Here is a 27,832-nt window from a genome sequence, read left to right as displayed (position 1 = left end):
AATAACCCGACAGCAGAATCATTAGTCAAGGGATATTCAACAAGGCCCGAGCGCTACTGGGATAGAAAAACATGACTGATTGAGAGCTTCCACATCATTATCCTGATGACAGATGAGAGGGTTAAGATTATTACGCGCTGAAAAGACATTCGGTACTTTTTTACGAGCTCGCCGGAGCAACATGTGGAGACGCCGAGCGCCGTGGCCACGAAACAAAAGGAATGGTCACATATGGATGTCAATTTACTTTGACTGATTACTCAATCGTTATGGATACGTTTATAGGTTTTCCATCATTTCCCACTAATTAGTCTTTACCTGCTGAATTCCAATGAAACAGGAGCCTGTCCCTGACGTCACGGACAGGCAAAAACATCTAAAATGGGCCGCCTTATCCAATAAGCACATTCCGCCAGAGACACATGACTAGCTCTAATTTCATGGCGCCCATTTCTTTGATATTTAAACTTGAGTGGGCTCTCAATTGGCCGGCCACACCTGCTCCATTTTTTTTTTTGTCTGGTTCTTTGAAGGTGGCGATAATGTCTGTGAGGGACGTGATAACACTTGGAAAATACAGCTTCTTAAATAAAGCAAAGAGGGGGGTACCCAGCAAAAAAAAGGAAAAAAAAAAAGGCAAGTGGGATTAAAGTGTTGAGTGAAGGGAAACTCTTTGTGCTTCAAACATCTCCTCTCTGCACGTGGAATGTATTTTAGAGGTGCGCAAGCTGGGAACCCTTTCATTCTTTTAGAAATACTTGCACCATCTTAGAAACCCTTTGAAGATAACAGTGAATGAAGGAGGGTGGGGGTGCAGTGGGGGCTTCAGTGACATTTCCATGCTGCCGGAGTGACAAAAATCCCTAGACAGATGTTTGGCTTTCATCGTCGCTATTTTAGACAGTAAAGAAGCTTAAATCTCCCTTTGCTGCTCCTTCTGCTTCGGCTGTTAATAAAAGGAATTCTGCAATCACTCATGTTCTAACGGATTAAGGTAGAAAAAGGACAAATATAATATTCTTTGCAAAAAAAAAAAGGAGCTCTGAAGTTTTCTACAAGTAGTTATTGATATGGGATCGGTCCGTTTATAGATCTAGTAGCGGCGGGGGTGAACTTTCTCTAACCCGGGCGCACTCGTGGGGAAAGCAAGACAACAGGAATCTGTCACACGTTATATTTCATTTCCTGAGTTTACTGATCTCAGACCAATCCCACTCATAGCATCTGACGTTATCATTACGCGTTTACTTTATAGTCGGCGGTCGAATGTGTCCTTCTGTCACACAATGTGTAACAGAAGACGCAGCTTTCTTTTAATTACATGCTCGTTTCTGGAAGGCTACAGTTACCACAAGGGAAAGCAATCGATAATATCCATACCTGCTCTCTACTGGCTGCTAAAACATGATCCTGGAAGTTCTGTAAAGCACCCGTAAAAATGCTAAATAAGAGAACATAATCATAGCTACAGCATCTGATCAGAATGCATTAAAACAATCCGACTCTAACTGGATTACTGCTTAGGCAGTGCTGTGCAAGTGAATATTTTTTTATGAAGAAGCTTAAATGAAGACACAATGTGTTCAAGGATGAAAAGAAATATGTCTGAGCGGCTTGTAGTGAATATGGTGAGGCGATATTTGAATGAACTCAGAGGAGAGAATAACAGAAGAAGAAAATAGCGCTCGTTCCCAGTGACGCCGTCATTTCTTCACCCTCCGTCTCTCGTACAAGGAGGTCTAGAAACCCTGTGGGGTGGTATGACATTTTTGTCATCAGACTGATTATGTTTCCCATCCCCTCTGAACCTCCCTCACACACGTGCACGCACACATGCACACAACTGCTTCTGAATGTGTCAGGGCGTTTAACTTTTACCTCCCCCTTTTTTTTTTTATCAGTGAGGAAAAAAGGATGCAGAAAAGACCGCAGAGAATTAGTATAACCTGCATAACAGTGTGTAGAATAAACACCCAAAAGAAACAAAAGACAGCCGGATACTGATGGAAAATCATGCACAACATTAGGTTGGCAAACAGGACAAGCTATGTGTGGTGAAATGATCGCTGGGGTTGATTTCCATTGGGGTTAGAAAGAAAACGGGAATTCAACAAATTTGAAATGAAATACTAATATAAAGGAAGTCGTTTTTGTAAATATTATTCAAACAACAATTTGGGGACTCATTTGTCACTTAAAAAACTTTTCTTTACCCTCTCCGATGCCCCAACTGTGACCCCATTTAAAATGGTTCCCTCTGCAAATGATGCAAGTCACTGTCAGACACATTTTTAGAGAAAATAAGCTCCGTCCTTCTCCCCTTTCCGTCCAACAATCCCTGAATTCGGCTATTCGACTGTAATTTGATCGGATGGGGGCAGGAGATAACTGATTGTGTGACAGCTTTTCGGGAAAAGTTATTGTGGGCTGGGCAGTGACGGGCAGGTGCCTTGGGCAAAGGCTGTCTTCTATTCCCACCTTGACAGCTAACACAGATAATGCGTTAGTCCATCGGCCTACTGGGAGCGCACCTTGAAATAAAAAATGAACACACACATATCGCAGCATGGACAGCAACTATCAGTGTCGGGTGTGAAACTATCTGTCCACACCGATGACGCTGATCTACTGATTGAAACCAACTCATCCACCGCCGACTGGAACGACTACATTAACCAAAGCTTTGTGAAGGAACTCCTCGAAGCGTGGCGTCGATGCTGATCTTTTCAAGCTTCTTTTTTTTTTTTTTTGTTAATGCCGATATCTAACTTAAAGCATACATTTTCCAATTATATCCACATCCCCATAATGCATTCAGCGTTTGCCCTGCCTTTGAGAGGACTCAATTGACTCATTTTAAACATTTCTATGAGAAGAGATTTCCATCGCAGCTCTAAGGATGAAAAATCATTAAGCTCCCCCTCATATCTTGATGGCCAGCGCCTTCTCTTTGGATGACATCCGCAGAGCAATATGCACCCATTTAAAGGGTGGCTTCATTCGTCACTTGAGAGAAAAGAAGGGGGAAATCGCTGCCTTGAAGACACAAGAAGCATTTACATATGCTCAGTGAACAGAACAGGCTCGGGTAACGCAATAATCCCAAGGAGGCATGAGGGGGAAAGCGAAGAGGTGCTGGATCAAATTCTGGATGATGCTTCTTGACTGCTGAAGAGCTAAAACAAGCGACCGGGTGCAGATTTGTCTCACTTACCTGAAGAATGTGACAAAGAACTGGACAAGGTCCATGATACTGTTGTGTTGGGAGAAGGCGATCTATTTGAGAGAAAGAGAAGATGGAGAAATGACTAAATATCCACAAATAACAGGGCGGTAGGAGGCTGTGATCTACAGTGGCTTTAGAGCAGCTAACGGGCGTCGTTAGGCAGAATTTACAATTTCCTGCACATTACTGTAGTATTTTCATTTCTACTTTACAACACCTCAGAGGTAAATATTGGAACTTATTATGAGTTTAGATAAAACAAAAATGCAAAATGACTATAACATTATTCACTGTTAAATGTAATAATGTCTTCCATTGATTAAAAGGGACAAACTGTCCCCAACAATCTGCTGTTATTAGGTAAATCTCTAATACGGCCGATTTGTGTATTTATCTCGGTAACGTTGCCTGCGACTAATGCATCGCAAATATGTTTTACCTTCATTAAAAGAGGGATTACACACAGTCCTAGCAGCGGCATCATCTGATAGGCCTCATCATAGTGACACCTCATTATCTACTGTAGATGCTCCGAAGGCATTTGGCCCTGGAAAAACACGACGTCATCGGCTGCAGCACCGAGCCCCCCCTCTGGTTCGTAGCACGTAGGGTTGGATAATAGGGCACAGTTTGTGCTTTTAGACTGGATGACTTGCGTCATGTTTGATGCTTTGAATGCTGATGAGGCAGAAATTCAAACGGCACTTATTTTTTTGGAGATTGACTTTTCGTGTTGCTTTTAGGACATACTGCGGCTTCCAAGTTGAATGCAATAGGCATCCAATTGGGAAATACTTCATCATAACATGACACCTTGAACTTTGATTCTCTTGCTCGTATATCTCATATGCAAAGGATACTGGGTAAGAATAGCCAGAAAGGGCATGCTGGCTTGCATAATGTAAAATATGACCGATGCAGTAGGACATCATGGTATTTTTTGGCATACTGCATTTGACATGCTATGTTTTAGGACATAAAAAGTGTTTTTCTGGCATACTATGGGTATATATATTATGTAGCAGGACAGAGTCATCACTGGGCTGATGTTCTTTATAGTCAATGTAACCATCCTTGCAAACGTCTCCCACCTTTGACTCTCCCAACCTTTTTAAGTAGAAAATAAGAAGCACTGATCTGAAATGAGATGCTCACTGACATGACTCAAAAAGCGCACGTTACACAGATGTTTCGCTCGCTTTTTCCAGTAAGCGGGGTGGCTCTGTTTAGTGCTGTTTCACATAATATGAGGTCAAAGCAATACGTCTGGGGTTAATTTAATTTCAATTCCTCTATCCCAGCCGATCAATGGCATCATTCGAGAACGTGGACTTTTATTACATCGAACAGTCCTCTCGGGTAACGACGGCACAAACACGTAATGATGTCACAGAAAAATATTAGCTCAGGTTCTCCCGTTCCTATCTTTACCCACATTTGAATTATTATTTTTATTGGGCTCAGACCCTAAGAAAAGCCTGATAAGTGCATTCTCAGATTCTGCCTCATCTCATCGGGTCTACTCTTCTCACCCCTGCATCATAAAAAGGCAAGCAAAGCAAAGGGGGAGTCAAAGGGAGACCATATCCTGTTACAAAAGCTATTTGCTTTAACAGCTCAGGCCAGTCCATAATAAATAAGTGACTGAAATCTAATAGAAAACTATTACTGGGCCACCTCCAAAGATGGACCGACCCCAAAGATATTATCGTCACACCGTGGACCAATCATCTACCTTGTGAAAGAGACACCTGCGACAAATATGAAATCAATACTTGGAAGAGGGTGCTAATTAGCAAAATGGAATTGTCTCGCTTTTACAATTTGGTTGCAGGTTATATATGTGTGTGTGTGTGTGTGTGTGTGTGTGTGTGTGTGTGTGTGTGTGTGTGTGTGTGTGTGTGTGTGTGTGTGTGTGTGTGTGTGTGTGTGTGTGTAAAAAAAATAAATCAAAGCAATTCAGTCTGCAACCTATATAATCACCTATATCATACATTTATTATGGCAAAGTTGTTAGGATACAGATGCCTATATTTATACCTCCTGCAGATGGGAATCATCATTCATTAGCCGTCTTTTATTGCCTAGGAGACTAAATTGTGAATGTTTTTTTGCACAATAGCTTAAATTGTTGTTTCCCTGCAGAGCCCAAACAACTGACAGCAAACGGTATTTTTCACTGCCTTGTGTTTTCGCCTCATCCACCACATCAAAGCCTCAATCTCTTCCATTCAGAAAGAGAGGTGGGTTAGGTTAAATGGTGCTTTTGCCCGCTAAAGCTGTGCCACTACAGCTGTGCCACTATATGCACATTAACCATCGCTCATTAAATCTGTAATTAGAATAAAGTGCACTTGAAATTACCCTGAGCAACAACACGGTTTGCGTCTGCAGAGGCTGCTCCCGCTCTCTTTATGTACTGTATGTACCGTCGGCTACGTACATATTGTATATCGAGCGAGCAATTTGCCACAGTCCTTACCTGGATCTTGATGGGCCATGAGAAGTTACTGACATAGACATAAAAGGTGATATTGGGGTTGCTCCTGAAGGTGAACTTCTCGCAGGAGAAACTGTCTCTGTATTCCTTGATGTTGGTTTTGGACACGATGGGCACCTCTTCTCCAGAGATGGTTCCGGCTGTTGAGACAAAGAGGTCACAGAGTTCAGCACGCTGCCATTTGGCTCAGACGGACATAGAGCTGGATCGACTGCAACATACCATTACGAATCCATTAATGGGTTTTATCGAGCAATGCCCTGATAAGAAATTATTATCATCAACAATGTGGTAATAATGCAGTGCCTTTAACTTTAACAGAGGAGCTTTATTTTGTTATTATCCATGCCATCCTTGTTTTATTGTTAAATGGAGTTGGGAGCACAGCTTGAAAGAGGGAATGAAACGCTGCACTCCGTAAGTCGTGACTGAGTCATGTTAGCACACAGTCATCACTTGATCACCATCAGTGAATGCATTTAGCATAACTAAGACTTTAGCATTTGATGCCACTGGGGCAGATGCAGTCAATGTGAGGGCAGCAAAAATCTGCAAAGATTATAAATACTTGTTTGTGTCTATGTATGTTCAGTATTCACAATAATACAAAAGTGGTTGTTTCCATCAAAAAAAATCCTATAAGGTCAAAACAATTAAATGTGTCTTGTTTATATACGATTCTTAATCCCCAACATGAAATCAAAACCGATTCAATCCAAACCAAAAAACTTGAAAATGTAAGTCGATTTTCTGTCTAGCTTAATGTTTCGAGTCATTTCTTATTCTCCCTCATGTCAGTGGCTCCTCAACATTGACATTCCAACCCACAGCCCTGAAACAAAGGAACTGAAAATGACAGCTTGAGTGTGGCTACGTGAGCACGTTTATCTTAATTGAAATCACCCTCCTCCTCCCACCCAAAGGCGCCTCGACGCTCTTGTCGATTGTGAAGAGGCTCCCTGTTCCTTCTGAGACACAATATCTCTGCGGGGGGAAAAGGGGACCCAACTTCAAATATTAACGACAGTGCTCTGAAAAAGGTTATGAAGGCGCGGGGTGGGGGTGCGGAGGTTAACGTGTTTTTGTCGTCGGAAAATGTCAGTGTTGCGGGCACGGCGAGAGTGGCGGGCGACTTGAGAGAAGGGGAGGGCGAGAGATAAACGGTGGCACCGGACGACTGCAGTGTCCTTGGGTGTCTTTCCTCGGGGGACCTATAATACCCATTCAACAGTGACACAGTGCTCACTTACGACAGAGGGTACATCATTGTTTCTGCTATAGCCGTTATACTAACGGAGTCATTATTATTGTAATAAATGCATAAAAATGTATAATGAATTATCTACATCAGAAACTCCATTTCTAAAGTCTCATACAGCTAAGGTTTAGTAAATGTGCCGGCAACCACATTAACAGCATCCCTGGCAAACACGGTCATTATGTACAATTAAAAATGAATGGAAATCATTTTTTGGACCTCTATTGTAGTATTTAGGTGTATTTAAATGGTGCATTTCAGTTATTTCAATGTTGTGGAAATGGGTGAGTCCATTTTTCTTGGCATTCAAATGGTAAAACAAAGACAGTAGGTCTTATTAGCTCTGGTCTGTGTTTAACCAGACTATCATTTTGTGTGATAGTCTCAAATCATGCAGCAGGAGGGCGGGTCTGGACATATTCGGAGATTTTGAGGATCTGCTTTGCTGTCCTTCCATTGCCTTTTACAATTCTGATCACATAACCCAAATCTCTGAAAGCATTTGTCACATAAGCCTTTTGTTAGATGTAGATTTTGGGCTTGATTATTATTATTTTGCTCTTCTCCAGTGACTTGTTTTTCACAGACTAATTAAACTAAGTTTCATTAAACTTTCGAAGACATCGACTGATCAATAAATACTGACTAAGAATGGAATTAATATATAAACGACTGCCCTCGTCAAGGTCTCTGTCAAAGGGAAAGCGCTTCTGCTCCACGATAAATGAACTGCAAAGTCAAAGTAAAAGTACCTGTTGATCCCACCGACCAGGTGATGTTGAGGTTAAAGTTGTTTGACGCATTTATGGACATGTCCAAGTTCTTGTTGGCCTTCAGGTGGGAAACATAAAACATTAACGGAGTTAAATATAAGACAAACTGATATTATCACACAGAAAGATGCAAGGGCATCATTACAGTAAAGTACATCGTAAAAGCAGAGATACCATAAAGAGGTTATGAAATTCAACAAGGATTCGGGGGAGCCTTGGAACAATTTATGGGCCGTTCCAGACTCCTCGAGCCAACACTCTCGGCGTCTTTGATAGGAAATCATCATCAGCGTTAAATGTGTATGACCAGATAGTTACCTGCTCAGGTGAGGCCATAAAGTTGATGGCAGTGTAGTGATTATCGTCTTCTTGGATGAGACTAAAGGTGAACTGGTAGTCGATCAGGAGATTGTCTATTTTGAAAAATAGAGAGGAAAGAGGACAGTTCATATCCTTCCCCATCATTTGACAGTTAAACTGAACATAATCATAACATCAAAGAGTGGAAACTTTCTGAAGAATATATGTATATGCTGCTCTCTGGTAGTGTGGCTTACACTACCAGAGTGTGCTATGACATCATAAATACACAGAGATGTACGCTATGTGATTAGAAACTTCCAGGTCCAGATTGAATGATGGAGACAAGTGTAATCAAACCCACCTACAGCAATCAAGGGCTACAATTTTCTCATCAAGCACAGAACGAGCAGGGAATATCTGCACCTGACAGTGAGCTATAAAAAAAACTCCCCTGCACCGATTAATAAGGTATCAAACGATTCATTAATGGCGGTCACATTCGGATTCACTACGTACCGCTGTTGGATTATATCCTCAATCATGATTTGTACCATGGATGGAATAATTTATCTGACGTGTTGGATGAATCAGAGTATGAGGATTCAAAGGATTTTTCACTTATTCTCGGGTCAAAGTGTTGATCTTAACTGAATTGTTGACTTTTAATGCTACTAATATTACATAATAGAGTTCTGGTTTAATTTTTCAAAATCAAAATCAAACCTAAGCTTTCCCTTTGATTGCACGTGCAGTTATTTTTGCACGTTTGAATCGAACACAGGGCCCTGGAGATAGAAAGTGAGAGGTACACGCTGTGAAGGAGCTGGATAACGTCACAATGAGTGGCCTTCGCGCTAATCCAAGCTCAATGGCCTTTCAGATAGTCGGCGGTGTCGTGTTTACAATGCTGTGTAACAGAGCTCAAGAGAAAAGTCCCGGTGGTGTGCGGAGGTTAAAGCGAGCTCCGGGGCGTTTCGTTCCCGTCTTCCCCCCTCATTGAGCCCCGGCGTCGTGCGATGGCATTTCAAAACACCGGGACAAAAACCTGGCAAAGGCTCGGTTGTCAGTGGCGGCGTGTTGAAAGGGAGACGTACTGCTGCACCGTGAAGGACGCCACATCCGTGCAAACAAACAGAGTACAAACACAGTAATACTGGGCACAGAGTGTCAACGTTATGTACTTTTTTTCCCCCCCATATTGCAGCTTTTTGCATCACTCACCTTGATATATTTTCCTTGTGCCTCACACTCGACGGCAAACTAACATTTAGTGGAGTTTTCTAAATGAACGAATGAGTAGGTGGACGGTTGAGGGAGCGAGCGTGTGCGCGAGTGGAGAGTTTTTACTCCTCCGTCTCCTTGATTAGCTCAATCACTCACTCCTTCTGATGCACTTGACATTTTCACGACAAGTCATTCTGTCACTGAACAAGCGCCCCTGGTGCCAAAGTACTAAAATGCTCCATCTGCCCAGAGCGGAAGAGTGGAAGTGGAGAGAGAAGAGAGAGGGAAGAGCCAAGAAATAATCAAGGAGGGAGGTGTGTGTGCGTGTGTGTGTAGCAAGTAACTGTCCCTTGCAGAATTACTCACAGTAACAGGTTCCTCGGAGTGGATTGCCAAGGTAACGGTTTTCTGAGTCACATCTGCAGCGAGGAAAACAAGAGAGGAGAGAACAAGATGAAGAAGAGTGCTAACAGATTGAGAGCAAGAATGCCTCCTTATCAGGAGCCGTGTACGCCAAGTGCCAGCGCATTAGCTCCTGCTGTCGGCGCCTCATCAAGTCTCTTACTAAATAATCTGATAGTTTGCAGAAGTTAATTAGTTGGGTTTTCTTTTTTTTATTATTTTCTTCTAACTTTTGTTTATCAAAGCAATCAAAGTTCAGAACCACCTGATCACAGAGCGCAGAGTGCGGCATCTTAAAGTAACGTACCGAGTTTAATCCCTTAAAGTCCTCGGAGCAAAAAAGCATTTTACAATTTATGCAAATTAACTTCTATTTGGTTATTTGAGATGTATAATCTTAAATTGAGACGTGAAAGCCAAATCAAGAATAACCACCAATCAGGGTGAATCTTTTTTTTAAGGAATGAATCAGCGCTCAAACTTCATAACAGGTTAGAAGGAGACCACAAACTTATTAACTGGGAGCTTCAGAGTGCTTGATAATCAGACCTCAAAGTTAATAAATACACAACACCTCTTCACAGTACACAACTTCTTCGCCTTTGATTGCAAACAAATCACCCCCATTTCTTTTGATTATCCCCCTTTGATTCATAGTCCTGTTAAAGCTGTGTGTTTGCCGATAACCTAGAAAGATCAGGGATAACCCTGCTCTGGAGTGGAGTTTAGTATCGCAGCACTAAATTGCAGAATATCTCTTGATTGGAGTTAGAAAAAACCCATGAAACTAAACCATAATAACGCCTGAAGAGAAGAAAAAAGTGAAATAAAAATAAAAATGCCCAAGAAAGAACAAAAAAAAGAAAATGAACTACTTTAAAATGCTACGGCAACAAAAACAACACAACAGTCCTGATTAGGTCTACATGTGGTAAATGACTCCGGGCCATTTCTGGCAGCTGTTTACATCGGCATGGAGAGCTTGTACAGCAGTTTGTGATCGAGATATTGATGTAGACATGAGCCACGGCAAACATCAGGAATAAATGAGGCAGCCCACTCTGTCGTGCTTTTAGCACAATGATCCGCCTTTCACTAAAACTAAGCATCAACGCGATGCTCCCCTGCATTTTTAATCATGCCGTTTGGTCCGTTCGAGGTTATACACTAAAAACAAACAGAAAACTTACTTGCTTAGTTGGGATGCAAGTTGTTTTTTAGCCGTTACATGTATTAATCCATGAAGTACACAGTAAATAACGGTCACTAATGCATTCATGAGGCAAGAAATACACAGTATACTTTCCCCTTTAAAAACCCAACGAAGCAAAACAAGTTTTTTCCCCAAGTAGAACAACTGTGACAAAGAAGCAAACAAAAAGTAGTCATTTGCAGAAAACTAAATATATGAACTATAATTACCCTGTGCTTTACCCTTGGTTTTGTGTTTGTTGCGAGTGTGAAATGACTGTAAGCCTAGGGCCAATGAATCCATAACTCCAGTTAATGAGGGTCCTAACCCAGGGCTAAACATGGTGTGGAAATTGGACAATTACCAAGTTCCATTTGCCTCCACTCCATTGTTGCGAGTTGACAAACACTCTAATTTTAAAGCCTCGTATATCACCACTGTCCTCACAAAATAGAGAACGCTGACTGATTCTAGACGGTGAAAAGATGCACAACTTTAAACCCAATGTGATTCACTGCTGCGCGTGCTGTATACACTTGATTCTCTAACCGTTTAAGATGACGTCTCTATATTGTCCTGCAAAGTTGGATTCTCTTCATCAGCCAAAATAGTCTGACTTTTAAATCAAGTGCTGCCAAGCAAAATAATTTAACGGAGGGCCATCAACTGTTCTGTGGGTAGGTGCGTGCATCAGGCCTGTAATGAGGAGGAACATATGGCGGCGTTCATTGGATCACAGTGTTTATTTTATCCCCTTTTTAATGCTCTGTCTCTCAATCTTAAACCGTCTACAATTCACTCTGAACTGCCATGTAATCCCCCTGCTCTAAGACGAGAACAACGAGAATCGCAGTAATAATTTGAAAAAACGGCATTAAAAACATATGAAGTGTCCATTATCGCGCTGGTTTTTTCGTTTCGTGGTCGTTTTATCTCGCAGACGACTCATTAGAGTTGTTAAAATGGGAACATCAGAGGCGGTGTCGAGGAGTCAGAGGACACCCGGCGAAGTGGAGGGGAGAGCGAACCAGCTGAGAGACGCGAACGCTGCTGCTGTGGAGGAGGTGGCCGATAGTGATGTTAGGGTGACTCTGCCGCCGAAAATAACGCAACATCAGTTGTTTTGCAGCATTTTGGATTCACAAGGACAGACGCTATCGCTATTGACATCATTACACGCAAACAATGTCAGTCAGACGTGGGTGGAGGCGAGTTCCAACACCTTAAATATCACCAGGGAGTATTACAGGCTGAGTAAAAGGTTATAACTTCAGCTTATATTTCAGCTCCAAAAAGTTGCTTCATTTGTTAATATTAATGATGCTTATATATGTCCAATATTGTCCTGTTTCTTTTCTGAAATGAATGCTTTAACACTATTAACTGATCAGGTAGGACTCTGAAGGTCCTGAGGGACAAGCAGATCTAATGGGGGCGGGACACCGAGCTGGGGAGGAGCCAGCTCTGCCGCTCTCACAATTTATGTTAAATAGGCAAGGACAGGGGTAGAGTGCTCTTTTACCCGGTACAATGGACGGGCGACAAATGCCGCCACAGACTTTTGCACCTTACAGAACATCACTCCTGGGGCGTTTCGGCTGTCTGGCATTTGCAGATGGCAAAATACACACACGCACACACACACACACACACGCTCGTCGTGAAGTGTATAATGCAACTCCCCTGTGTTGTATCTTAATTTAATCTACACCTGCATGCATGCGTGCACACATCTGAACTTCAGGCAATCCCATCCTCCGTATCTTAATTTGATCTACACTCAACTTGGACCCTTTGTCTGTGCATGTGCACACACTGGGATTTAACAGGCAAAACACACGCACACACACACACTCACGCACGGACACACACGGAGGAAATGTTCTATGAACATATACAACGCCCTTCACACATACCAGGCTTCAGCAAGCACACGTGCACTCTCCGAACTACTCCCCGTTAACCTCCAGCACAAGAAGAACCCATGAATAACGTAGGCTCCAAATGAGCACTATAATAAGAAATATTTGCCTAACTGCTCTTGTTTGACTCATCACAGTAAACGCGGCATGGACCTCATCAATTGTTTTTCAAAAAAAAAACAATTCTATTCTGCACCGATGCACCCTGCGCTTCATTACTGCGGCTATTATTCGGAGGTCCTCATGGCGTCGGTGCGTGCATGTGTGAAAGTGTGCACGCGTGTGCCGTTGTGTGCACTGCGGAAAAAGGCAGCGTACCCTTGTGTAGAGGTCTTTGTTTAAGGGTTACTGCTGGGGGGGGGGTGGGGAGAATGGTCGGGGGACTCACTGATTACATGTAATGAGATACCAGAAATGACGTTATAAAAAAAAAAGGAGGATGGCAAACACCCCAACCAACACTAATTAGATTACACTTGAATAAAAGTGATTACTCCAATATGTTTGAATGTGAAAAAGCATCTTGATTTTGAGATTGAAGACACCCATTAAAATAGCGGTTGTGGATGATGGCAACGCTAATCTAATTACAGTCGGTAAATGGGACCGAATGAGCAACATATTTCGGTGCGTTATGTCGCTGGCTAACTTTTAAGCCGATCATCAGTAATGGGCTGCAGGGAAGCTTTTCCCGTAACTGGCTCCAGAGCCGTTTGGGCACATCCTCCCTCTAAACGGCTGATGATGATTGGCCTGCTGGTGCCTGGCCCCGTTGTGATACGCCACACAGAAAAACTGAGCCGTTTGTGTCGAGCGTTCGCCACCTGCTATCCGAGTGACGCTCCGCATCGTGCCGCGCTGCATTCCATCTGGTGGCCGAAAAATGGACGTAACATTTTGTCACCTGCGCAAAGTGTCATTTGTTTACTGTCAAAGTCAACACAGAAAGCACGGAGGGTTTTGCAGAGGTTTCGCTCTCCTGCAGCCTCTTTCTCTTTCTTCAGAGCTCTTCGTGTGTTCTATCACGCAATGTTTTGTCAATTAAGTGCTGCCTTCCCACAGCTTTGACGTCATCTCCATTGTATTAGCCAAGAGATGATCTCTGTGTTAAATCCATTTGAGTCTCTATAGATGAAGCACAGCGTTAGCAAAACTTTTAACAATTAATTTTAAGGGATTTTCAAGTCAGGTATTATTATTTAAATATTATTTAAAGTGATTATAAAAACAGGACACAGAGAACCACAACTTTGTTCGGGGTCAAAACCGAAAAGTCAAGTTATTGACTGATATTTTTATTAGTGGGTCACTGTTTGAGGCAGTGTAGCCTGAATGTGTGATCGTGATCTGTTGTTTTGAGAGATTTTAAGGATGTGATTTTAGACAAAGAGAGAGAGAGAGAGAGAGAGAGAGAGAGAGAGAGAGAGAGAGAGAGAGAGAGAGAACCACAAGCTATGTGGGTGTGTACTTGCATTGGTGTTTGCCAGTGACCCCTCCATAACTCTCACTGCATTAGGGGTATTAAAAACATCAGAGCCCATTCTGCTTACAACTGGGAAAGCAGACAGCTAAGTGGAGATGGTCCTCCCACACCGGAGGAATCCACCGCCTCAGCAGAAATTGTGCTGGAGGTGGTGGTATCTCGCCGATAACGCCAACTGATGGTTTTCTGTTTTTATACCAGCAAATCACGACAACGTCCAATCCTCCACATGAGAAGGAAGAGGGCTGATCAGAAATCAATGCTCGCGAACTGTGACCTCACAGTTTTATGAATCCCATTATATAATTAAAGCAAAAGGGTTTCGGAAAGTCAGAGTATGTCAGAATTCAAAATCGGGACAATCATCGCAACGTTTTAGTCTTATATATAGAACGTAGGTGGCGTAGATATGGCAGGTGTTTTGGACCCTCTCGTTGGTTAGATTGTGTGGCTTTACAAAACAAAAATAGCAACTTTAGCCATTTATTTGCATTTTATTTCATCGCAATGCCAGTTTGAATGTGATTAATCGTTCAGCCCTATTCAACAACAAATCAGCTCATTTTTATTGGCTGTCCGTGTACTTATTTTTCATCTTTTTCTGACTTATTCATGACAGCACTCCAATACCAAAGAATTAAACTGACAAACACAGTGATCCAATTTGAGAAAAAAACACTTGAGATTTGTACAATATTATGGATTTTTTGGGGGAAAGAAAAAAACACTGACATTATGATGTGTTGTAACTTGTTTCAACAGCATGTTATCAATAATTATGTCAGATTATAATAAATCACAAGGGACTGACTGGTTCTACTCCAAGTCCAGTGACGAACCTGCATTTTAACTCTGTGTCATAACAGAAGCTCTGTTCATAAATATGTTGAAATAGCAGAACTGATATCTGGGGTTTTTATAGGCAAAAAATATCAAAAACAGCACGCCCTCCCATATGTATCTGTCCAACTTGTCAAAATGGGTTTCCCTTAAAATAGCCTTGAGCATTTCATCATGGCTTCATCCCAAAGGATTACTGGCCCGATGACAGGCCTCACTTTTGATTGACATTACCTCAAGTCAGTGCATTTCAGTTGGAACGTCACACTGGATCTCTTGTTTGACCTCTGTGTTGCAGATCTGATTTTTTGGAAACGGGGTGAATTGAACTGACCATAACCTTACGTGATGATACTAACACAAAAGGTGATGCTATGAAATGCTGGAAAATGCAACCATTTTTTAAAAAAAAAGGCACTTCTGTTTTGTGTGTGTTAGCATGTGGTACTCACAGCTGGCACTGGTCTCCTTTGATCCCCTTAGTGGTGCAGAAGCACTTGCCAGTTAACACCTGGCACACATTTGCATGCCCATTACACTTGCAGGCTGGAAGAGAATAGAGAGAACAGAGGGAACAGAGACATTGATGATCAGCATCAAACAAAAGGTGAACATGTGGACGGACTTATGGTTTGATTTGTGCTCGGTTAGTGATTTCCAATACCAGTGTAAAGCTTTGAGTTGAGGATCTCCTGAGGGCACAATAAAGACTACAATTCCAACAACAGTTGTTCCTCCCCACATCCGAGCACTCTGCTAGCCGTGCCCCGTTGGTGTGCGCGTGCTAAGCTAGCTACCGAATGGACAAGGATGAAATTGATATCGATCTGGATGAGATTGGTCAACAAATGTATTTCCCAAACTTGAACTTAGAAAATCTGAGACGTGATGGAGAAAATATGCCCCCTCGAGATGGGAAGCCATGATACCTGCACGGCATTGTGTGTGTGTGTGTGTGTGTTGGAATAGATGTGTGATTTGGCTCTCTAAGTGCTTCTGGTGTGGCAGCCTTTCAGGGTTGCACTTGCGGGACAAAAAACACCTGACCTATTCACATGCAGTTGACTGAGCTTTAAATCACTGAGAAGGTTTGTTACAGCAGGGTCAGTGGACACAGTGTTCAACCTCCTTCGAGCAGATTTCCCAAGACGGTGCATGTGAATATTTCAGGTGACAGGGCTGCTTTTTACTGAATGTCATAGCACTTTCTCTCACACCTCCCGCTATTGACAGCTGACGATACGGCGGGTCGAGCTGTACTTACTGCAAGTCACACTGGAGAGGAGGGTTTTGGCTAAGTGCCTGCTGTGCGTAAAACAAACATTGAATATGCAACGGGTCTCCTGTCTTCACATTGACGACAGGGGATCTATTTGCATGCATTAATGGCACATAATGATTTTGAGTCATTTTTGTCCTCAGGCGAGGAGAGAAGACGACTAATATTCCCTTCCAGATGCTCACCTGTGTAGTTTCACTTTACAGGTTACAGATATAGGCTATGCATTAACAGATGGTATCTGAAACTGTAGAGCTCCCCCGTGTGTGTGTGTGTGTGTGTGTGTGTGTGTGTGGCTCACAGTCTGGCAATGCAAACAATTGCCTCCATGTAATTTCACAGGAATGCTATTCATGTCTCATAAGGGACATGTGTGGGTAAATCTCCTCTTGACAAGGAAACTCAATCTCCACTCTATTTCCTAAAAAGCCCGAGACAGCTATCAAATGCACGTACAGTCATTTTATATTTAGTTAAATGCCTGTCCCTGTGCTAACAACCTAATGTTTACACCCATTTCCCACATTAAATTCGGCAAGCATTATGTGCTTTTGCTGCGGAAACAAGAATGCTGTATAAATTATGGGCTGCAGTCACTCCAGAAAATGTATTCCGCATTAAGGAGGAGACACGGATAATAAATCTGCGTTATATGCGATTCGAAAAACTCAGTCAAAACAGTTTTATATCCAGAGGAAGAAAAAAACAAAAAACCCTGAGTACCTCACCCTGGCAATTAGTGAAACAATTAAATCATTGCAGATATGTGTTGGAATTTGTATCATCGCTTTTTTATTGTCGATGTGTCACCGCGCTGACACAGTCGTGTATGTGCGTGTCTGCCGGAATGACAATACATGACGCCTTTTCTATTTTTGAACGACGCAGGAGCTTTAGGGTGCAAAAGAAAACAGAGAAACACAAGAAGTCTGTGTTTGACCTTCAGCTTCACCTCCACTTCCCGCTGTGTACCACATCTGCTCTAATGTCAGCAAAACACATTTAATCTTTAGTGAGACTGGTATTTTCAAGTTGCCACAAAAAAATAAATAAACCAAAAGAGACCAGATGTCTACCTTACTTTTAGTAATTTTCTGTTCACACTTTACGAAACCAACATATGGAGGAATATTCTCATTAATCAAACAGGACAGACTGTCACTAATTCTTATCAATACACAATAGTGCCCTCTGTTGGAGATGCTGTATCACTGTATGTTTATCACGCAACCTACTAATTAGAATTCAATAAGTAGATAATATTCCTGGAAGAGTTTAATCATCATTTAGACACGTACTAGCTCTAGTCCGCATAAAAGAAAATAGAGAATTTAATTTGTATTTGTTTAGACTAAAATCAAATGTATACAGACGATTGAGAAGAGGTTAAAGGGGGCTAAAACTTCAACAAACTGACAACAAGTTAATCCATTCACTCTCGTGTGTGCAATAACCAATTTCTGCAGCGATGCGGCACTCACCCTGGCATTTGCCGCCATTGGTGGGGTCGCCATGGTAACCAGACATGCAGGTCTGGCAGTGAGCACCTGTGGTGAGGTTGCGGCACTGTTCGCACACGCTGCCGTTCACACACGTGCTGTGGCCATTACACTGGCACGCTGGGAAAGAAACAGAGAGCGGTTATGGATTAATGCTTCAGAGAATACATTTCACTGCTTCAACTTTCTGCTTTTCAACTACATATTTAGGGAAAAAAGGTAATGTGAAATGGCAGCTCTGAACACACCACCACAGTGAATGTATCCCTGCTGTGGGTGGCTATGGATTTTTATTTTCTATTGATTAGGGGCAAGAAAGGTGAATTTCTACCAACATGCTAGGATTTAACAACAAAACCTGAACCTAGGATGGTTGTTGTTATTATTGCTTCCTGGAAAAGCAACAGACTCATTGGAAATGTCAGTAGCTTCTGTCTGCCATGAAAAATTAATTACTATTTAATCAGACTTGCCTTTTAAAATTATTTTAATTGGCTGCAACTTTGAATGAACCCTGTTTCCTATATAAAATAAAAATTAGACACCTAATGGAAAATAATATTCGAATAAGAAGCGTTTGTTTCATGTAAGTCATTGTATTGATTTTTTTTAATGAAAATGATGGCAAAGGAGTTTCACACCAAAGGGCTTAAACCCATAAGAAAAAATATCAACAAAACCCATATTTTTCATGGTTTGTATACATTATTGAAACCACTGAGCATGCCTCACATCCTCATATTACAACCAGCTCCGAGTACATCATCGTCTTACATGACGTGGTTCTGTGGACTGGGGTTTGATGACGGCATTAAAAGGCGTTTAGTATAAGGTTGCATAGAGTCACCAGGGAGGGATTGGTTGCATAGGGAAGCTGTAACAAGAGTCCTTCATAGGAACATCCTTTTAAACTTAAGATGTGACAGTCGACGGGTAACAGCAACCTCTTATTTCGTGAAACATGTAACTTCAGTAAGACAAACAGGAAGTGGATTCCTTACCAGGACAGTGAATGAAGGCCCACTCGTAGCCCTTGTCTTTGGGGCAGATGCCCGGCTCCAGGATCATGTCTGACGGGACCTGCTGGCCCTGCTTCTGTGGTCTCTTCATGGGCCCCCGGTAAGAGCCCTCTGTGCACAGGCCCTTGCCTGTGCTGCTAGGATCTCCACACCAGCCGCACTCAGGCTGTTCCAAGCATTGGGAACACGTCCGCAGGCCTGAACAGTTCTGGGCTAAAAGGAGGGAAAGAGGGGGGAGAGACTTTTACTTCTTACCAGTATTGGAAGTTTCCATTACTCTTGCACTCTTATTTTAACTCCAAATAGTTTGCCGCCTTTCTTTATATTCCTTTGTTGCTTTCCTTTGCCCATTTCTTTTCATTTAATGGACATTTAATAACCAGGGTAGTCACCTTGAAACAAATAGCAGAATGTTAATTGTGAAAACACGGCCCAATGTTGCAGCAAAAAAAAAGAAATCCTGAAGGATGTTGCTTTCAGGATTTTATTTTCGAGCAGCCTTTTTAACAGACTAATTCAGTCGTTTCTTAGCCTTTAACAGGACCTGCAGATTAAGGAGCATTAACGCGCTTTGCACCGAAAGCACAAGCTGGTTATCTAATGAGCTGTCGGGACGATAGATCTGAGAGCACATAAGGAGATAAGAAGCAAGTGTTGAGCATTTAACAGCTGACTGAGAGGGGGGAAAAGGCCAACGAATGAACCAGAAAATATGTCAGCAACCCCGGTAGGGTGAAAAAAGTTTGGGATTTGAGAGAGGCTCAATAAAAGGCTTAAATGTCATGTGTGAAGTGGCACCTTGCTCTAAACTCAGGAACCCAAGGGAGCAATGCTATTTGGCAGTTGGCGGACGAAACTTTCAGACCAGTAAATTGCTTGACAAGTTTCAGCGCCGCCACTTGCCTGGCAGACAGACGTTTGAAAAGAAGGAGGGGAGATGCCACTACTATTTTAAGGAGACAAACACTAAGTGCTTTTACCTCAGTTTATGTCAAACAAATCTCCAGCTATGCTGCTAATGGAGGCGAAACCATGACAACGAGAGAACAATCAGCGCAAAGTAAGGCCATTTATGTTTGTCGACAGGGCGCGAGTGGCAGAATTCTCGGTAAAACACCAGTCAAGAGAAATGAAGCAGCTGGATGGAGACTTTCACCTTGCACAACACAAAAAGCCATGAAAACAAAATCTACACATTTCCGCGTGGATTTTGACAGATAAATCGATATATCTGAACATGAACAATACAAATGATGTCTGGCGTTGTTACATAAATGGTGGTTATGACTGTGTCTGTCAAGCAAAACGTGTCACTTCATCCAGAGTTGGCAGTTTAACCCACCAAGCACATATAAATTCCAAGAGCCTATAATTACATCATCCCAACAACAGTCCAAAAATGCAGACATTTATTTTGACATCATATATTCGGGATGCACCAGCTCCCATCAAATGTTTTCCCATCTGGATACCAATTTATGAGTATTGGCAGATAATGAGTACACGTCAGCCTTGACTTGCTTTCTTAACTTCGTAAAACAAAATGCCAGTTATCGAAGTCAGTGTGTGAACGATATTCAGATATCAATATCAGTGGATCTCTATCATATATATGACACAAAAGGCAGTACATTTGCACATTCGATAACCTGTGAAGAGTTGCCATTTTGGCTTGAAAAATGACTGAGACAATTCATTTTAACTGACTAATTGCTTCAGCTCACCTCCCGTACATCTAGTCACCTACAGCATAACTGCAGGAGCAGAAACAGTGGAGTCCGTGCAGAGAGCACGCAGGCCAGTCCTCATGTAAAAGATCAAATCCAAGACCAAGGAAAATACTGTGAGGAAGAAGAGAGTCGTCTCGACCTTGCCTGTTTAAAATTCTGTCTGAAGTAAACACAGCTTCGGGGGGATTTCGCTTTTTTTGTTGATGAAACAGACAGACAGTGCGTTCATAGTGGAGATGTGATGTTGATGCGTTTGGTCTGGCGAGATCCGGCCACGCAAAAGATGAAGAGGCATTTTGAACTACTTCCACGATGACAGGTAGAAATAACTACAACTGCACTTGATGGCCACAAATAAAGAGTCCTTCCCGATAGCGAAGAAACAAACTCCCAACTATAAGTAATACACAAATAATACCTTCAAATGTGCCAGATTAGACAATTTTCTACAGAGAGAAACGAATACATTAAAGCCTGGCAAATCCCCCCCTGCTGATAATGACACTACAGGGCATTTTATCCTCGATCTATGGTTTGAAATACATGCCTGGAGTGTACTCAGCATAAAGAAAGCCTCCCTACGTACTGAAAACGAGGAGGAAAGAAGTGAAGTAAGTGAAGTAATTCAGGACTTAAGTGGTGATTTAAACTTTTAGAGTGAATGTGAAAGTCAGACAGAGCAAAAAAAAAAAAAGAAGAAAATACAGAGAGAATTTATAGCATACCCTTCTCTGTCCTTCACGCCAAAAGGGACAAATTCCTCAAGACAAATATCCACAGCGCGCACCAACGTCCCTGGGTTACCTAACACCGCCTGACACAAATAGATTTGAGACCGCACCCTTCAGCTCCCCGATATTTGTTGCTCGCTAAACTGATCTGAGATGTTTTTACGCTCTGACACAACTTTGGGGATAATTCATACATCACGCAGCCCAGCAGCATCGGCCTCAGCGGCTACACCGACCTTCAGGTGAGGAATCTCTCTGATCAACGTACCAATGTGTAGCACAGTTCTACCTCTGTACGAGTCCAATTTACTTCACTTTAGCAACATAATATCAAATAAGAGTATAATTATACAAAGGAAGCAGATGTGTTTTGTTTGCCCTTTTTGTTTCATGTTTGAATGTAAGCCTATTACGTTATCTATACAACCCTGATGGGTAATCCCTTTTATTGCTGCTTTTTTTCCCTCTTCATTGCTTGTTTGAATTGTTTGTTTCAGTGCAAAGCACCTCGTTATCTCAGTATAATCACATTATTTTGGTACCCTCTAACATGCTCTTATGCGTTAGTATGAACTCTGGAAAACATGTACAGCATATTCAAGGGTTAAATGTCTACAATTGTTACTGAGATTGAGACTTAAACAACTATAGAACTGCCAGAAAACAGTACAGGGGTCCATGCTTCAGGTGGCCCCTTTCTAATGCCATTCTTTCTACTAGCCAGCAGGGGGCGACTCCACTCTTTGCAAAAAGAAGCTGTATAGAAGTCTATAAGAAAAGGACCCTATTCTCACTTGATTTATAACCTCAGTAAACACTGTAAACATGACTGTATGGTCTCCAGCAATCTTCTATACAAATTAAGTTAACTTTGTAAATTAAAGCCCCATTTAGAGTAAAATAGATGATAAAGCAGGGTGTGCTTTGGGCGTGGCTACCTTGCAATTGAGTGTTCGTCATTACGGCATTGACAAGTACGGTGACATTCATATTTAGATTTATGTGCAGCCATTCCCATCATCTTCTCATTCATAGAGTGAAGGTATTTGTAGGCTCTGCAGTATGGTCATCAGGGAATCTAACAATTCGGGGCAGTGATATGCAAGAGTAATTGGCCATTAAAATAAAAAAAAAACAGCTTCGCTCCGACACAAACACCTTTCCACTTTAAGTAGTTTTCCTGCTTGACCTGCTTTCTTGCAGTGATGATTATTGACTGCTTACAGCAGCAAATCTGGGAAAAGCTCTTTGCTGGCCACCTTAATGCCAGACTACAGACTCCAAAGGAGCCTCATTTAGATGGAAGTTTAGCAACAGACACCTACCCAAACAATCGCCAGTCTGCCACTCCAGACACTGTCCATAGGGAAAAGAGATGACATAGGCAGTTGAGTCGACACACCGCTGTGCGCTGCCGCACCACATACACTCCATGGCCTGGCTGGTGCAGTTGACACAATTGGTGTGCACCAAGCAAGGCTTCTTACAGGAAGGACGGGTACTCTGATTGGGGTTTCCTGGACAGGAAATGACAAGACAGGAAAGAATAATAGTCATTTAAAAAAAAGATCATACTTGTTCGTTTGTAATATTAGAAAGAGATAACATATTCATGTTGTATGTGCATGCGTGTCTCACCGGTAGCTTTTTCACAGATGAGGCCGTGGGCAGTGGCAGTGCATGGATTGGCCCTGAGGCCTGACACCTGAGGCTCCTCCAGGTAGGCACAGAAACCAGAGTCACTGGGCTCGCCAGGTAGCCAGCGCAGGCTGCTGTTGGTGAAGGGAGTCATGTCCTCCCAACCCCAGTACGACACGTTGATTTTTCGCAGTCCCACCCAGGGAGACAGCCGCTGTAGAGACACAGCAAAAGGCTAAACACACAAACTGACATCACAAATGTAAGATATCACAACGCCGCCTCCCGTTCTGCTCCATCATGCCATTTAAGACATAACTGGCTGCTGCACTTACACCTGGGAACCAAGAATGTCATTAAAAGTCGACTGAATATAATTTAACTGATATGATTACTTATTTGCCTTCAGGATTCATCTTGTAATGTAATGGGAAAATGATGGGAAATGGCATGCCAAGGTTCTGTTTGGAACAAACTTTCAACCCAGAAGACTGATAACAAATGATGTCTTCATGTATACAGCGGGCACAACCGAAGTAAAAATCATCAATAGTTTCCACAATTATGTTTCAGGTGCAAGGTGGATGGGTAGCTGTGGCGAAATTCCATTAAAGATGAAGAGGCTTAAATTATGGGACAATTTGCGGTCGTTTCTATGAACGAATAATCATTTAAAAGTTATACTCATACTATGAACTGTATTGCTGGACTGGACAGCTAAGGGTACAGCATATCACAGTTAATGGACCTGCATTTCTATAGCACTTTTTCTAGTCTTTTCGACCACTCAAGGAGCTTAACACTTCATTCACACACTGATGGCAGAGGAGCCGCCTGCCCATCAGGATCTAATCTAACTCATTCACACACATTCAATTTGGGAAATCCAGTATCTTGCTCAAGATCCGAAAGGATGACTTGCTCTACCTCTGAGCCGCTGCAGCCCAATGACTGTAAGTACGGTAAGTGTCAATATAAAGCCTAGTAGGTCTGAAAACTTTAACTGGAGGATGGTCGAAAGACACACACGTTTTCAATTTGCTTCACAGATTTCAATCAATGTGTTGACATGTTTGCACTTATTCAGTATGGATTAGAAACTTCAGATGAACTATATAAAAGCAATATTCTGATCATGCCTTAGATAGATGCATAAGCTTGTTCATCCAGACGGTGAGTCATGTGGCCCTGGTTTGTTATATAAAGCAGACAGAAGAAACTCGGATGGCGCCACAAAAAGTACACAATTCAAACAAGGTAAAACAAAACAGACGGATGTTGATCGTCACAGTCTGACTCATCAAGTGCAGTATCTCCGAAACTTTAGCCTAGCATTGTTGTCTTCTTGTAATCGCGCCATAGTGGGAAACAAACTGTGTCATTTGTGGCACTGCCAAAGTGGAAAACGATTTGATGAAAAATGGCTTGAAACACACACATTTCACAGCTAAAAGCAGGGCGGCAATCAGACCGACAGAAAACAGAGCGGTGTGCGACTACAAAACTGATCAGGAGAAAATCATCTCAGAATGCATATCTCATCAGAGTTACTGACAGGCCCGACTAGCGGAAAATCACTCCCTGTTCTCTTCTGCCGCACCAAATTGTAAGCGGCATACCCAATCAGCTGGGAAACCTGAAAATACTTCCGACTGGATTTGATACAGTATTTACTGCAGGCGTGTACCTTAAATGTATATCTACCTTGTCATGTTGTTGGAGCTTCTTCAGTTCCTCGAGCACAAAGTCCACTTGTTTGGAGGTGGTGAGTGAAGCGATGTTTCCATTGAGGTTCTTGCAGTAGTGTTGGGCGTTGTCATAACTCTCGCGACTGGAGTTGATCCTCAGACAGGCCTCTCCCACCTGACTCCATCCCTCGCTGCATTGCTGGGCTGGAAAAAGAATGGGTATAATGAGAAGACCAAGACACGATGTTAGTCAAAAATTATGGGCATTCTCTATTACATTTAAAACGACTTTGACAATACTTTTGTTCCCTTAAATGATGTATTTGTATTTTCGTTTGCTAATATTTAGATATTTAGTGAGAACAAAGCCATGACTCAAAATAATAACACCTTATTTCCCGATTGTTTTAGGTCTGTGAGCCTCGGTCGGCTGAGGGACCAGACAAAACAGCAGCGTTTGACCTGGAAATGAATACGGCCGGGACACGCTGCTTGCTGGCTGGAGGTTACACTCCTATGTGGGGTCCAAATGCTATTTGCTGACACCCATTAGAGTCCAGAACACAGAAAATATCATAGGAAAAGAGAAAATACAGGGTATTTGGTCTCTGCAAATACAGACACCACCACATCACTCTGGTGGGTCTGCTTGCGTGTCTCAGATCCAACAGGAGTGGCTTCTGCACTTATTTGCCTTTTTAAAGAGATTAAATTATTTTTGGATGCCAAATTGCCTGTTAATCACTGCTCATAAAAATATGGTGGATGCTCATTTAGATCTTTATGTGCAAGTGCATGTGGACTGCGCTTGTCTCCATTTTCAGTGTTTGAATCATGCCATGACTCCCTCTCAGGCATTAGAAATACACACACACGCATTCACACACAAACACGTATGATTTGCAGCTCCCGCTGCACAAACAAGCCCTTAGGCGACAAGGCTTGCCAGACTGAAAATTATGGATAAAGTGACAGCAACAATTCTTCAGATTCAGCCAGCGTCAACACTTGGGAGGGGGAATAGAGGATGAGAGATAAACCAAATAAACTGCCAGACCTGATAAACAACATCAGGATGACATCTTGAAAGTACATCTCTGCGAATACCAAACGCCGCGTTTTAAAAAACAATGTACATAGCCTTAATTTAATGAATATCTCTTTGAAAGTCTGAATGTCAGAGGAGTCATTCATTACAGTGAACACCAGCTCTCAACATAAGTGACGGCTTTGTGTTATGAGCTTTTAACTCTCATCACATTTCATCCACTAGATCAAGGACAGGGTTCATGACTTGCATCGACAAAGACACAAATACAGTAAACCTGACCCTCTCCTTACGCATGTGTGGAAATGTGTGTTTGTGAATGCTGGAAATGTGCTTGGAGGTCTATCGTACCAGGCAAAGCGTGGCACTCTGACTGATTCTGGTCCCACTGACAGTTGAGATTCATCGAGCAGCTCTTGCAGTTGGCGAGCTTGCTGCACAACCGCTCGTTCCGCACTGGACACTCTGTGAAGTTCCTCACGTTCTACAGAAGAAGAAAAAAGAGAGGAGAGAATAGAAAAGACAGGGGAAGAAGAAGCTTGGAATTTAAGATGGAACAGTTCAGTTCAAAATGTCTCTAAAACACAGTCATGTTTGTTCTAATCTGTATCATTCGGACAGCAGGAGAACAGTATGTCCTCTCCCGAAACAGAGAGACCATAACCACCAAGTAAAACCTCAATCATCACTTCATTTCAACATGGATGATGCCCAAATATCTATAACATCTGAGAGAGTGAGCGTTTTTCTGAAGAGCAGAAGTGCTCTGACGCCCCCTGTTGGACAACTCACTAAGGTACAGTTGCTGGAGGCAGCGATGCACTTCTTGTCGTCGCACCACTGGCACCCGTTGGTGTTGGCTGTACAGGTGGTGCAGTCTGAGAACCGGTAGCAGCGCTCGTCCACGGTGGCTAAAGGGTTACAGGGAGGGGGACAACAGAGTGATGAGTGTTATTATGAGAGAGAGGTGAGGTGAGAATTATAGATATAGATAGATAAAGTTCAGGAGAAATAAAAAAAAAGGTAACAGTTACTTTATAACTAAGGAGGAGCAGCTTACTGATGTAATGAAAAGTTTAGTCCATTATTATTACTAGATAGAGCTAAAACCACAATATCACAGAATAGCTGAAGGCCTACATTCCTGTCTTGTCACTCTGGAAGAGAAGTGCAGGTATGTTGGTAAATATTAATGCTGCATTAAATTGGAAAGGAGGAATCAACCAGAAATTAGCATGTGTCTCTCTCACCGGCTTTAGGGGGGCAGAATGTGGCTGGAATGAGGCTTCCATTAGCCATGCTGGGTTCCCAGGGGAGACAGCGGCCTCGGCTCCAGACGCAGCGGATCCCGGGTCCGGCATTCACGCACCCATCCTCTGCCAAGAAGGCCTGGCAGCTGGGCGGTCGGTAAACAAGCACATCGTTGAGCAGCACACCGGAGAAGCCCCCGAACAAATACATGGACCTGGGCGAAGAAAACGTGAGAGCAGAGTGTCAACAAGGAGGGATGAAATACAAACACAAGATCACAATAAGTGCAACAAAGTAATAATAACTATAAAAGGGCAGTACAATTCAACGTGATGTTGGGACCTTGTTTGATAAGATGAATGTACTGAAACATTTAGTTTGTATGAAGCAGTGCGTTTTAGTCCATGAGAAAGACTCACCCATTGCTGACCACAGCAGAGTGACCATAGCGGTTGACATCCCTGTGCAGGTCTGGTTTAGGCAGGAGTCTCCAGTCATCACAAGCTGAGGGAAAAAACACATGGCACCATATGTCAGGGAGCATCTGGTTCATCTTTGTGCTTATGACACAGCGGCGAGGGCCAGCGACGAAGTGTGGCGTGATGTCGAGAACAATACCGATGTCGTAGGCAAGGAAGTCCGCGGAGAAACACTTGGCCCCGTTGCTGAGTGACGTGTCGTTGTGCGTGTTGCCGCCGAAGAAGAGCAGGGTGCCGCTGAGGAGCACGGCTGAGTGCAAGTACCGCGGAAAGCCGCTCTCTCGCAGGATGAACCTGGAACATAAGCACGACGGGCGAGTGTCAAGAGCGAGCGTAACGAGAATACA

At 42.6% G+C, this 27,832-nt stretch overlaps 1 protein-coding gene across 1 annotated transcript in view; it reads right to left on the bottom strand.

Annotated features, from left to right (window-relative positions):
• Positions 1-27,832, bottom strand: part of atrnl1b (attractin-like 1b) — a 52,030-nt gene that overhangs the window by 16,201 nt on the left and 7,997 nt on the right. Inside the window, exons 10-25 of the mRNA XM_084002047.1 lie at positions 27,625-27,779; positions 27,426-27,510; positions 27,006-27,220; positions 26,548-26,666; positions 26,107-26,239; positions 24,724-24,911; positions 23,020-23,233; positions 22,707-22,898; positions 18,903-19,133; positions 17,884-18,021; positions 15,576-15,669; positions 9,651-9,703; positions 8,076-8,170; positions 7,737-7,815; positions 5,709-5,866; positions 3,215-3,276 (exon numbers count right to left, since the gene is read on the bottom strand). Coding sequence (XP_083858173.1) covers positions 3,215-3,276; positions 5,709-5,866; positions 7,737-7,815; positions 8,076-8,170; positions 9,651-9,703; positions 15,576-15,669; positions 17,884-18,021; positions 18,903-19,133; positions 22,707-22,898; positions 23,020-23,233; positions 24,724-24,911; positions 26,107-26,239; positions 26,548-26,666; positions 27,006-27,220; positions 27,426-27,510; positions 27,625-27,779 — 2,211 coding nt within the window. The remainder of the gene's footprint in view (positions 1-3,214; positions 3,277-5,708; positions 5,867-7,736; positions 7,816-8,075; positions 8,171-9,650; positions 9,704-15,575; positions 15,670-17,883; positions 18,022-18,902; positions 19,134-22,706; positions 22,899-23,019; positions 23,234-24,723; positions 24,912-26,106; positions 26,240-26,547; positions 26,667-27,005; positions 27,221-27,425; positions 27,511-27,624; positions 27,780-27,832) is intronic.

This window comes from Eutrigla gurnardus (assembly GCF_963514095.1).
Source record: "Eutrigla gurnardus genome assembly, chromosome: 22".
Classification (NCBI taxonomy): Eukaryota; Metazoa; Chordata; class Actinopteri; order Perciformes; family Triglidae; genus Eutrigla; species Eutrigla gurnardus.
Note: the sequence above shows the minus strand (reverse complement) of the source record. Positions and strands in the feature narration are given on the sequence as shown.